Source organism: Malaclemys terrapin, chromosome 5 (assembly GCF_027887155.1).
Source record: "Malaclemys terrapin pileata isolate rMalTer1 chromosome 5, rMalTer1.hap1, whole genome shotgun sequence".
Classification (NCBI taxonomy): Eukaryota; Metazoa; Chordata; order Testudines; family Emydidae; genus Malaclemys; species Malaclemys terrapin.
In genome coordinates this window covers 110,802,561-110,816,270 of record NC_071509.1, presented here as the reverse complement: position 1 = coordinate 110,816,270, position 13,710 = coordinate 110,802,561, and the positions used below count along the sequence as shown (strand labels likewise).

The 13,710-nt window shown below is 42.7% G+C and overlaps 1 protein-coding gene across 1 annotated transcript in view; it reads left to right on the top strand.

Annotated features, from left to right (window-relative positions):
- SLC9B2 (solute carrier family 9 member B2) overlaps positions 1 to 13,304 on the top strand; it is a 28,495-nt gene extending 15,191 nt beyond the window's left edge. The window contains exons 7-12 of the mRNA XM_054029572.1: positions 507 to 682; positions 3,228 to 3,334; positions 4,752 to 4,901; positions 6,005 to 6,113; positions 6,859 to 6,995; positions 9,586 to 13,304. Of these exons, the coding sequence (XP_053885547.1) occupies positions 507 to 682; positions 3,228 to 3,334; positions 4,752 to 4,901; positions 6,005 to 6,113; positions 6,859 to 6,995; positions 9,586 to 9,822 (916 nt within the window). The 3' untranslated portion in view covers positions 9,823 to 13,304. The remainder of the gene's footprint in view (positions 1 to 506; positions 683 to 3,227; positions 3,335 to 4,751; positions 4,902 to 6,004; positions 6,114 to 6,858; positions 6,996 to 9,585) is intronic.
- Positions 13,305 to 13,710: the final 406 nt, after the last annotated feature.

Here is a 13,710-nt window from a genome sequence, read left to right as displayed (position 1 = left end):
CCCTGTGGCTGGTTTGAGGGGGAGGTGTTCATAGGCAAGGAAGGGAATCTAGTCTCACTGCACGAAACTGGCAGGGATGCTGGTTGTGATGTGGGCCCTTGAGAGTGAAGAGTTAACATAAACAAAAGAACAATGGGGTGATAGAATCCTGGGGGGCTTTGTCTGGAATGCAGAGGGTCTTTAGGAGCAAAAAGAAATGTTGTTGCAGGCGTCCTATTAGGACGTGGAAATACTGGAGTTCAGAATTTCCCTTAAAGAGCCACCTATAGCGTAGCCATTCCATTAAAATCAAGAGATAGAATCTGATATGTCCTCTACTCTTTGGGGGGGACGGGGAGTGTATTCATCTTATTCCATCAAACCACTTATTTTAATGTCAGCCATTTGGGCACGTGACAAAAGTGGACTGTAGGTTTACACAGATGTGTAGTTAAAAGGGCCATGGTGGATTTTCCAGTTGAATATTTTATTTTTAAGAAGGGATGAATGAAATTCTGTGTGTTTAGTTTTGTTCTAGGTGCTGTCTCTCCTGCTGTTGTGGTCCCCTCTATGCTGATCTTGCAAGCAGGCGGGTATGGTGTTGAAAAGGGTGTCCCGACCTTGCTAATGGCTGCTGGCAGCATTGATGACATTCTGGCCATCACTGGCTTCAACACATGCTTGGGCATGGCCTTCTCTTCAGGTACACTACCTAATCCATAGATGGCAAAATCTAGGGAAAATATGAAAATATGATAAGGAATCTGTAGTCTGTTATGGTCAATTAGTAATAAATCTATAGGGGCTTGGTTTATATACTGGAGACTCAGATAATAATTATGTATGAAATTACCCATGTGCAGAGCAAGTGGCGGCTGATAATCAAATATGCAGTAAAGCATATTAGTATGTGCTGGGACCTGGAAAACCTGAGTTCTGTTCCGAGCTCCTCCACTGACTCGCTGTGTGACCTTCAGGAAGTTATTAAGACTCTCTGTCTCCATTATTTTTATTAAATTATTATTCTGAACAAGTAGGTCTGACAAGCAATTCCTTCAACATTTTCCCTCACTCTTGCTGCCCATGTAAAGTTAGAGAGTCATCTGGGTGGATCGTCTTCTTCTTCCCAGATATTAGACAAACGGTGGTATTTACGAAAAAAGTCAAATCTGTGTTTTTTAAAAAATCGAATAACTGATTTTCACTAAAACAAATATTGGGGGGGGAAAATGTTGATTAAAACAATAGAAAAACTTCCCAGATATTATTGCAAACTTTGTGCCCTGAAAGCTTCTCTCTGACTGTCTCAAGGGAAGAGTTTCCGAGTGGTGTGTTGGAAGTGGATAGCGCTTATTGTTGTCACTGAGAATTCTGTCACTAATTTGCTGCACACTGTGTTAAATTTCCTACCACCTGCCATCATTTGCAGCTACTGAATGTTGATGATAGGGTAAGGATTGCCTGTATGGCCACATCCCTATAAGGATTGTGTACGTTTCCCTCTCTCCCTGTTGCTCATCCCATGAGAAATCCTGTTAACCAGGCCACTGTCATAAACCAGGGTGTCTCTTAAGGTTTATCTTCACTAGAAAATAAGGCAGAGTTAGAGCACAAACTTGAAGTCTTGTTTTAGGGCTATGAATTAGGGGTGGGATTTTCCGAGCACTCAGCATTAGCCTAATTCTGCTCCAATCAAAGTCAGTGGTAGAACTCTCACTTCAATGGGAGCAGAGTTAAGTCAGCACTAAGTGCTTCTGATTAATCCAATTTGGGTGCTTTGTACACTGAACTAATTTTTGAATGTATCTCTAAGTGGCAGCCTGTTTAAGAGGGAACAAGAATAGTGACTTGTTCATGTGAGGAGGGATAGTGGTGAAGGGGAAATGTAGGCCAACATTGAGGTCTGGTCTACACTACAGAGTTAGATCGATGTAAGTAGCTTACATCCACCTAACTATGCCTACACTTAGATTTTGCTCCCACTGACATAAGTGCCATTTTACGCCAACATAATAACTCCACCTTCATGAGCGGCATAGAGTCAAAGTCGAGGTAGATAGGTCAATATAGTGGCCTTGTAGACACTGTGTTAGTTATGTCGACTTACTGGCTTTCAGGAGCAGTCCCACAATGCCATTGAAAGTACAATTGATACAAGCGCTCCTGGAGAGAGCATGCACCACTGACACAAGGAGCAAAGTGTAGAGACGCACAAGTGATGTAATTACTGTGGCGGCTGTATGCCGACGTAAGTTAAGTTGACTTAATTTTGTAGTATAGACATGGCCTAAGAAATACTGTGTCATCAATATTTGTAGCTAGAAATCAACAAATGGCTGATCTGGTGAAAGTGTTTGCAAATTAAATATTTTAGTAATTTTGTATTTCACAAAGTAATTAAACTTTCTTAGGACATGCATGTGACTCCCCTACTATGTAAGCGAAATTCTTCCCTGCCTAAAAAACCCCCACAAGGCGAAAAAGTCTCTACATCTTCCCAGGATGCTCAGAGCCCCAGATACCATCCCATCATGGGGAAGGGTTTGCAGCCACACATAGGAGGCAGAATATGTCATATAGAAATCATATGGTATCCAAGGATTTATGGGGACATCATGTCAGATTGTGGGGCATCTGTGTGAGGACCTTGCGTGTCAGTGCTGCTCCTCCTCTGTGCCTTCCCCTGACAGCACCGCTCACTCAGAAGCCATGCTGCCAGTGATTCTCTCCATTCGGATTGCACATTAATCTTTTTCTTAGAAAGCAGAAGGGAAAATCAATGCTGTCGTGAGCACTGTTAATTCCCACTCTGATTTCCACCTAGGGGCCTGAGGGAGGCCTCCCATGTACATCTCCTGCTCCTCAGCTCTGCCCCTTCCTTGGGGTTGATCTACCCCCACAGAAAAGACTAAAGTCTCAACCATACTTTGTGCAGATGAATATCTGCAATCTTGCAGAGAGAGCATGTGATTCAGCATACTTCCATCCCCATGCATAGCATCTGGGCCCTTGAATTCTTGTTCCTTTCCTCGCCTTGTGCAGAAGAGCAGAAGCTCTCACCATATAGTATAAAACTACATGATCATGAATCTGGGGGCTACGCTAATCCCCTTATTTCTTGTCCAACATTTGGGTTGCTTCTTTCTGTATTTTCTCTTGCAGAAGGGATGGTGACTAGTGAGTGGTATAAGAGGGGTTGTGCGTAAATACTTATGTCTAAGCCCTCTTCTCTTACTGTTCACAAACAGGTTCCACGCTTTACAATATCCTCCGAGGAGTCCTGGAGGTTGCAGTTGGCATAGTAGCTGGTGGGCTTCTAGGAGTTTTTATTCAATATTTCCCAAGTAATGATCAGGTAAAAAAAACCCAAAACTTTTCTGAAAATATACCACCTAAGGTATCTTGCTAAGAGTAGAGACGGGTTAGCAGGAGAACTAGACAATCCATTTCCTAACTCACAATGGGTGTGGAGATCTCTTTATAGAGAATGGTATGTGTCTAGCACCAACGGTTGTGAATCCTGTGAAATTTTATTATTTGTTAAAATGGATTACTTGTTTGCTGTTCTGGTAATGATGTGCGATTTCATAATTCTCCAATGTGCTGGGAGTTTAGACCCTTAGCCCCCAATCCTACTCCCTCTGAAGCCACTGGGAGTTTTCATGCTCAGCGGGAACAGAATCTGGCCCCAATTTCAGCCAATGATGTGAACATCAATTAGATTGATGTGCTTCACATATGTGCATGAGAACATTCCTTGTTATGTGAGTTGCCTGCGATGGGTACAATATGCTGAACTAAAAGCAAAGCGACAATGATAGTGCTGAGTTTCCTGGGTTTAACTGGTTTGTAATGCTCTTAATAATATTTTAACATGCAAGAGTATTGTGTATTTGTTGCCTTCAATAAAAATTAAGATTACATTATTTTAAATCACATAAGGCCTCTGTAGTTGGCTCTAAGATTGAGGCTGTGGCTACACTCGAAACTTCAAAGCACTGCCGCGGGAGCACTTTGAACTGCGAGTGTGGTCGGCGTCGCGCCGCCAGCGCTGGGAGAGAGCTCTCCCAGCGCTGCAGGTACTCCACCTCCATGAGGGGATTAGTTTACAGCCCTGGGGCACTGTTTACACTGACTCTTTACAGCGCTGTAACTTGCTGCGCTCAATGGGGTGTTTTTTCACACCCCTGAGCGAGAAAGTTGCAGCGCTGTAAAGCGCCAATGTAGCCAAGCCCTAACTGGACAGAAATTTGTTTACAGTTTGCATAATGCCTTTGGACTAGAGGACTATGAGATTATAAAATATCCCAAAAGATTTTGGGTAACATCCTTGCCCCATTGAAGTCAATGGCAAAACGCCCATTGACTCGACTGGGGCCAGGATTTCATCCTTTGTCTCTTGATTATCAACATGAAGAACACACAACAACCAGATGATTAAATGCTGCTAACTCAATGGTTGCCATTAAGTAAGATTGTTTGTATAGAACTTCATGTTTAGAATTCCTATGGTACAAAAGCCCTTTGTGCACACAACAATTTCTGATGGATAGAACGAAGGAAATATTGAACATCTGAAATTAAAGTTCCATAGGAATAGAAGTAAAAAAAGAAAAGAAACAAACAAAACATCCTCATCGCTGACATCATTCCTGGAAGCTCTGGTTCCTCCATCTTGGTGCGGTTTCTTATTGGTGTTTTAATAATTAAGCTTTTTTCCATTTTTTTTAAAATAAAAATGTACTTTTGTTTATTCCTTTCACTGGTTCTAGGCATCTCTTGTATGGAAGAGAGCATACTTTGTGTTGGGCCTGTCCATGTTTGCTGTGTTTGGCAGCCTGTACTTTGGTTTCCCAGGATCAGGAGGACTCTGCACACTGGTCTTGGCCTTCATTGCAGGCATGGGATGGTCAAGTGAAAAGGTGAATGTTTAGATACCCAGGCCTCATAGCTAACTGAAGTCACTTTAAATACACAGGGTCAGATTGTGATCTTGGATGTCTGGAGGGTGTTGACCAGAACCTCTTAAGGACAGGAGTAGGGTCACCTGGCTATAAGGCAATTCCCATCCTCATGTGAGAGAAGCTAGAATCAACTTCTTAGTGCGTGGTGGATATATTTCTTAAAGAGTGCTTCCCTTTATTTTGATCATTTAAAAAGAGTTTTAGTTAATAAAGTATTTCTGCAGATTGGTGCCTAACAAATATAGTTGCTTTTGCCCCTCGTCAGTATGCCTGGGATAGTAATGGAGAACACCTGTAGAACCCTTCAGCTATAACTCTGCCAGTGTGTCCATTCAGGCATTCCAAAGACATTAGGCGTAAACACTGGTCTGCCTTAATAGTGATCCCATCTGGCAGTTTTTATCTTCCGCATCTCAGGGATATGTAGTTTGAAAGTGATTGTATATATGTGCATGTAAGTTTAGATGCAGTTATACGAGACATATACACACAGGGAAAAGCTCGCTGAGACACAAAGTCTTCTCTGGCTGTGTTGAAGAAATAAGTCTCTGGAAATGTAAACATATAAGGAAATGGGGACTTGGTATTTCTTCCTGCAGATGCACAATATCCTGCTAATGGTACAATATGTACTGTCGTGAGTGAAACATCAAATTCCTTTCCAATACGGAGTCTTTTCCCTGTTCTTTTAGCTTCAAAACCCTTCTTTGTGTAAGAAAGCACATGGCAAAGGGCTGAGCAGTACAAACACACCTTCACTCCCTCTGTTTACTAAAAGGAAGGTAATTGCTATGAATTATGACTTGTACAGGCATAGTGCAATATTGCTTCACCAAAATAATTTTGCCTTAAAATCATAATGGGCTGTGTCTGCATCTTGGCAACCCCATTGCATCACTTTTTTCTCTTTTTTAAAATATTAATTTTGCACTATAACGCAGACAGAAATGGACACAGAACAATCTCTCAGTCAGTCTCCTTTTATTTTGTGGTGAAATCAAATGTTGAGGCCACAAGGTCCAATTTTTGTAACTTTACAGATTGCACCCCTTTCCTTATAGGTGGCTGTGGAAAAAATTGTTGCAGTCGCATGGGACATCTTTCAACCTTTTCTCTTTGGTTTAATTGGAGCAGAAATATCCGTTTTGTCTCTCAGGCCTGAAACTGTTGGTAAGACTACTTGGAAAACCAATACTGTAGTTTTGACTAGAGTTTTTGCTAGCTATCCTGCCAAAAGAATCACCACAAAACAGCTTGTAATGACTATTGGCCTATAGGTTATGCCATAGCTATACAAGTTCGTTTCCTTTGTTCTTCCTGCCCTAGACATACTGGAGCAAATGCTCTTGTGAGCATCTTACCTATATAGCAGGTAGGGTTTGCCGGTGGTGGGTTGTAGGTAGGAATTGAGCATCTCCTCAAGTTCTGAATAAAGTCTGAGTTTTCCAGTCAATACTGCAGAGTTAATTCTAAGCAAAGTACTACATTATGGGGCAATCTGAAGCTCCTTATCCCAGCAAAACACTTGACTTCCATAGGAGTTTTGCCTGTGTGAGGAGTGCTAGATTGAGGCCAGTATGCTGAAAACATCATTTGCACAAATGCACAGTCGCATCGCAAGTGGTTTTAAGTGACAATCTATCAAGATAATGTCTTGCATTATCTGTTGCATTGGTCCTTGTTGTCCGAAGTATATCCTCCACATTTCAAGACACCACATTATTACTGATTCACTAAACTAGCATTATAAAATCTTCCAAACACATGGTATTGGGTTATTTCTAATAGTCTGTACCTCATTTTTCTAATTTTAAAAAAAATTGACGCAAAAATGTTGTTAATCAGCAATTTTAAAAGCTCGTTTTCCTCAAATATGCCCCACCGTTTTAAGAAGTTGTTTTTCTCTCTGGTCTAGGGCTTTGTGTTGCCACACTGGGTATTGCCTTAATAGTACGAATCATTGCCACATTCCTGATGGTGTCTTTTGCTGGCTTTAACTTCAAGGAGAAAATATTTGTCTCATTGGCATGGATCCCCAAAGCCACTGTCCAGGTAGAGTATGGCAAAAGGGGGAATGACAGGATCATAGAAGACACCGTGGCTGATTCTCCTCTCACACCAGTTTTATACCAGTCTAAATTCACTGACCTCAGTAGAATTATTAGTGATTTATCCGGGTGTGAGTGAGAGAAGGGTTAGGCCCATTGACTGATCTGTGTGGGACTTTGAAATAATGAATTCTGGGTTTCCATATTGAAATGGGCAGGGGAGTTGCAGCACAACGCTTGGGTACATGCTGCTGTTCACGCCCATATGGTCCAAACTCCAGGGCAGTGTAGACATAGCTTAAGTTTCCTCTCCAGTGTCCTGTAGGGAATCTAAGTTTAGAACTCTGCTTGTGCCTCTCTTCCCAGGCTGGCAACAGAGATTTCAGTCTCTCTACATACTGTTAAAGACAGAACATCACTTTCTTGTCAATAGGACAGAGGCCACTAGTTGGCTCAGAAATTTCACTTGTGTTCTTCAGCTTCGTTTTGGAGAGGCAGCATGAGCAAGTGGTTAGAACTGGGGATTACTGGCAGTCAAGCTTTGCCACGGTCTTACTCTGTGACCTTGGGCAAATCACTAAACCTCTCTGGGCCTCACTTTCCCCATCTGTAAAATACTTACCTGCATCACAATGATAGTGGGCAAAACCTAAGAAGGGTAAATACCTCCTGAAGATGCCATAACTCCCATTGAAATCAATTGAGGGTCCTCAGGTCCTGCTGAAGTCTTGCATCTTGTGATGTTCTGCAAGATCAAGTTCAGTCGGAGGCTATCCTCATTAAGTGCTTTAAGGCCTATCAAAGAAATGGCTAAATAGGAAGTGATTTATTATTTGTATTTTGTGTTTGGAAAGTGCTTATGTGATCCTCCACAGCAGACACCTATATAAGTATAACAAATTAAATAAAAGTACATTTCACAGTTTAGACACAATGGCAAGGGCTTTTTGCTACTTGAAAGTTCAAGTGCGTGGATTTATGGCCGCTGCTGTATGTCTTTGTAAAATGCATGAGCAGCCCTATTATCCATTGGGGAATCTCGTGTAGGAGCAGAGGGGTTATTTTAACTTGATATTTGACACTTGTGTGACCACTGCTGGTCCTTTGCAAACAGAAATGAATAAACAGAACAGCAAAAAAAAAAAAATATTGGCAGACTAGATAGGTGGCCATTTAAAAAAAGAAATGACTAGAAGTCCCCTCTGACAATCTAGGAGAGGGAGAGAGATGACAAAGTAAGCTGAATGGTTGTTATTTAGGTTGTTTGGACCCTTTCTGTCTCCTTCATCCTCTAGGCATTTTCTGTGTCTTTCATTCTGCCATCCTATAGCTGGTTTCCTAGTTGAACAGAGACACATGATACCTCAGCAGTCAGGACTAGATTCCTCCGAGTGCTGCTTTTCCAACCCTTGCTTTCCTTCATCTGCCCTTTAAAAGTGAAAGTACATAGTGACAACATTTGAGCAGCAGAAAAGCTAGGCTAAATATGCATCTGGCCCTGAACTTGGACTTCACTGCAGCTTTCTAGGCAGCCAGGAAGCAAACTATCAAACAAGGGAATGCACCTCTCCCTCCATCCCCTCCCAGAGAGGTTTGGTTGTCATGAGGAAAGTCTGACCATCTACAAAGCCTACTGTGGATGGTAAAACAAACTGTTTTACATCAGTGGCCCTAGGCTGAAAAGCATATAACTGTAAAAATCATGTGTGTCAAATGTCAGTTTGGACCCAAAAAAAATCAGGAGCCTCAATTTCAGTTCAAGTGTAATAGGCCTATCTTGCATAATGTGGTTAATTAGTTGGGGTTAAAGTGTTTTCCAGGTGCTTTGCACAGGGGCTGCACCTGTTTAAAACCTACTCTGTGACAATCCACCATTGAAGTTGGCAGCTGTGATCCTCAAGAGATGCCATGGCTGACAGTCTCCAGGTGAAGCTTCCAGGGGCTGACGGCAAAGCTGTCTCTTTGGAAGGCCCTGGCCTCTGGGACCTGCAATCCCCAGAGATGAGACGAGCCTGAGTTTTGTACCTTTTATGGCCTAGTCCAATATTCATGGCCGAAAATCTCAAAAATTACTAGTGATTTTGGGTGCCCAAGTTAAAGTACAAATCAGGCCCCTTAAAAGGGTTGAATTGGGCATCAAAAATGGTAGCATCCAAAAGTCACAAGACATTTTTGAAAATGTAGGCTTAATTAGGCCTTCCCTCATAATGGAGTAACATGACAGCTCAGCAATGGTTCTCATGGAAGACTATCACCAAGGGCAAACCCACTTGAAAAGGCAGCTTATAGTGGAACAAAGAATGAAGGCCATTCTTAGACAAATATGAAGTAACCCTTAACCTTGTATATGGTTCTTAAATCTTATGATGTTGGGAGTGTTAGAAATGTAAATAGATGACAGCCATTTTGGGTAAGAAGCAGACATCCCCATGGCCACGAGAACGTATGCAGGCTAACAATGGAATGGAAGTGCGCACATGCACCCACACACAACTCCAAGGGTAGGATTAGACCCTTCATTTACATCTTTAAATGCAAATGGTTAGTTGTTCCATTTAACTGTTTTCTTTAACAACGTTTTTCTTTCTCTATAGGCGGCAATAGGTTCCCTTGCCTTAGATACAGCCAGAGGGCAGCAGGATGAACAGCTGGAAAAGTATGGAATGGATGTTCTGACAGTGGCATTCTTGGCAATCCTGATCACAGCTCCAATTGGAGCGCTGGTTATTGGCCTGGCAGGGCCCAGACTTCTGCAGAAGGCTCAAATAAGCAGTGGTGAAGAGGAGGAAGGTGTTGGAGGAGGAGAAGCAGAGATCGCTGGGCCCGCATAGGAAAGAAACAGTGGATAGTATATTGGTCTCACAGCTGCTGCTACTACTTAGTAAACACAATGTCTGTACTGTTTGGAAGGAAACTGAAATAGGTAACAATCCGTTACTGGTCCTAAGACAACAGCCCCCATGTTTTGCAAAATATTTTTAACTGTTGCTAGAGCCTTATGAGGAAAGATGAAAAGAAATAAATGTACAGTATGTAGGCTGCCTAGATGATAACTGATGGGATAGGATAATGGTCTATGGTTAGTTGACGAGCGTGGGTGTAAACACCACGGAAGAAGTAGTGTTCAGGGTATATAACTGGAAGAAATGAGATGAAATTTGAACAGAAGAAAATTTAGAGTGAACATCAGGAATAACTTTCTCATGTTGAGATTAGAGATTGGGGAATAGGGGGTAAGACCCCCATCCCTGGAGCCACTTAAAGTTAGACAGGAACATGCATCTGACAACTGGTGGACAGTGTATGGAACAATCCTGCATCTAAGACGGTGATTCTGAACCTTGTCCCATCTGGGACCCCAAAACCTGTGTTTTCATGCTGTGATCCACCCAAGTCTCTTGCAGTCCTTTGTAGTTGCAGAGGATTGTGTGATTCAGTCATAGCAAGAAACTGCAGGAGGGTTTGGGTGGTGAGTGGGTGCACTGGGGATTGGGGTAGTGCTTGTGGGAGTTGCTTGCTGGAAGGCTGAGTTTGGAGCTGGTAGGGGGAATGGCTGGGGGGTTGACTGGAGGGGTTGTTTACGGTTGGGATGGCTACTACTAGGGATGTTTCATTTTCTGCTCCCTCCTGCACACACACAACTCAGGCTGGGTCTACACTACCCGCCTGAATCGGCGGGTAGAAATCAACCTCTCGGGGATCGATTTATCGCATCCCGTTGGGATGCGACAATCGATCCCCGAATCGACGCTCTTACTCCACCAGCGGAGGTGGGAGTAAGCGCCGTCGACGGGAAGCCGCAGAGGTCGATTTTGCCACCGTCCTCACACGGGGTAAGTCGGCTGCGATACGTCGAATTCAGCTACGCTATTCACGTAGCTGAATTTGCGTATCTTAAATCGACCCTCCCCTGTAGTGTAGATGTAGCCTCAGTCCTGGGACACCAGCAAACTTGGCCAGAGAGGTGGCTCAGCAGGGGAGGATGCTTAGTGGATGGAGCAGTCCCACACTCCCTGGGGGCAGGACCCAGGGCGGGGGATGGAGGGGGAAGAGGGTGCTAAGCCCCTGCCTGGGCCGTGGTGCGGGCGGGGGGAAGGTGTCTGCTGTGGAGCCTGCAGGGCCAGGGCATGAACAGGCTGGAAATCGCTTCCCCCACACCACTCCAGAGCTTAGCTGAAAGGTGGAGAGGCATCTCTATGCCAGTTCAGTGTGGGGCTTTGGCACATGCAGGGCTTGGCTTCTCCTGGCCAGTGCCCTGGGCTGGAGGATTTTGGGCTTTCCATGACTGCCATGGCAAGTACCATGGAAAGAAAGAGAGTGACCTAGAGAAACACTGCATGGAGCAATAGAGAGAGGAGCCAGATCCATCAACGTGGCACTCAGAAGCCTGAACAGACCAGCACAAAACCAAAATGAATGGTGGAAACTGGTGGATGCCCTGCACACCTGAGGATAAAGGAGAAGAAAGAAATATTTGAATGTATCTCTCCCTCCCACCCAGTTTTTACAAGAGAGGTATGTACTTATCAAGGTTTGTTAGCATGGAGTGATATGGATCTTTCTAGAAAGGCAGGTTCCATATGGATTGGAAGTGCAGCAATACCTGGAAATGTACGTCTTGATTGATTTTTCCTTCAGAAATCTCTCACCAGGGGGAGCAAAAGGCTCAGACGTGGGGGGGTTTTCTTAATACAGGTTTCAGAGTAGCAGCTGTGTTAGTCTGTATCCGCAAAAAGAACAGGAGTACTTGTGGCACCTTAGAGACTAACAAATTTATTTCAGCATAAGCTTTCGTGGGCTAGAGCCCACTTCATTGGATGCATAGAATGGAACACACAGAAAGAAGATATTTATACATACAGAGAACATGAAAAGGTGGGAGTAGCTATACCAACTGTAAGAGGCCAATCAATTGAGATGAGCTATCATCAGCAGGAGAGAGAAAAAAAACTTTGAAGTGATAATCGAGATGACCCATAGAAGGTGTGAGGATATTTTAACATGGGGAAATAGATTCAATTAGTGTAATGACCCAACCATTCCCAGTCTCTGTTCAAACTTAAGTTAATTGTATCTAATTTGCATATTAATTCAAGTTCAGCAGTCTCTCTTTGGAGACTGTTTTTGAAGTTTTTTTTGTTGCAAAATTGCCACCTTCAAGTCTGTCACTGAGTGGTTAGAGAGATTGAAGTGTTGTCCCACTGGTTTTTGAATGTTATGATTCCTGATGTCAGATTTGTGTCCATTTATTCTTTTGTGTAGAGACTGTCCCGTTTGGCCATTGTATATGTATAATACAAACACTAGTCTTCTTACTGTTGCATCAGTCTTTCCCACACATTCAATACAATCTAATTCAGATCTAATTTCCAAAATAACCTGTTATAAATTGTATCTTCCTTCCCCACCTCTCAAGTTGGAAGCAAGCCTCCAACAACCAGTCCTTTCTAATCAAGGTCAAAATCTGCTCCTTCCATTGGACCTGCCACCAGCCTTAAGCCCTCAATTAGGTGTGTGGTATTGCCTGCTGCAGTGAAAAAGCGCCTGATGATATGTTCTCAGCGCCCCTTTTTCCAGCGGAACCTTGGAGTGGCAGACAAGCTCACTCTCTGAGGAGCTGCTTCCCCTACTCCAATCAGAGGTATGGAGTCATTAAAACATCTTTCAGGAAGAGAGCATCCTATATTATTGTGGGGAGGGATAGCTCAGTGGTTTGAGCATTGGCCTGCTAAACTCAGGGTTGTGAGTTTAATCCTTGAGGGGGCCACTTAGGGATCTGGGGCAAAATCAGTACTTGGTCCTGCTAGTGAAGGCAGAGGGGGCTGGACTAGATGACCTTTCAAGGTCCTTTCCAGTTCTAGGAGATAGGATATCTCCATTAATTTTTAAAAAATTAATTATTTTTTGATTGAGGAGGGAGTACTGCATTTGAACTCCATACTGGTGTTCATCTGCCTGCTTTTACTAACCATACTGAATTGTTTTTATAGTACTGTGTACGTTTGATGTACCCAGAGACTTTGGGCTCCCTTTAATGTTGGCAGGGGGTTAATCAATTTTATGTCCAGTGCTTACATTGTTAACTCTAAGTTTAAAAAGGGAAAAAAACATATTTTCTTAAAAAAAAAAAAAAAATGTTGTGCAATTCTGAAATGGCATTGTGTGTGTGTGTGTGTGTGTGTGTGTGTGTCATACATACATACAAACACAACAAAAAACTTCAGTAAAATCCGGTTAAGATTGATAGAGTACTCATAATATATATACAATCATAAAAAAGCCAGAAAATGTAGTAAAGTTTTCATTTAAACTATGTAGTCTACAGTCTCAATTCACCTTCTCCATATTACCTCGTAACAATTTCCTCTTCTCTTCTGCACAAAATGTGTGACCTTTAACTCTGACCACATTTGAAATTGTTAGAAATTGATGTTTTCTAACTGTTTGGAAAGATGAATTGGTGTTGTGCTTTTTAGTAGATGGGTAGCGTCTATGCTGTGGATTTGTAGTTGATGTCTACATTTGTGTTTGTTATTGGAGGGACTGGACTGTTTTTTAAATAGCAGTAGTTTTAATAATTGTTTATCACATTCAGAAGTTGTTTGTAGGTATTATTTAGTGATGAAATGAGGAAATGTGGTGGTTTTTCCAGTAGTTCATGTCTGTGCTCAAGAGTTACAGATGTATGTCTTACATGGAAGTGGAGAGAGAAAAATTAA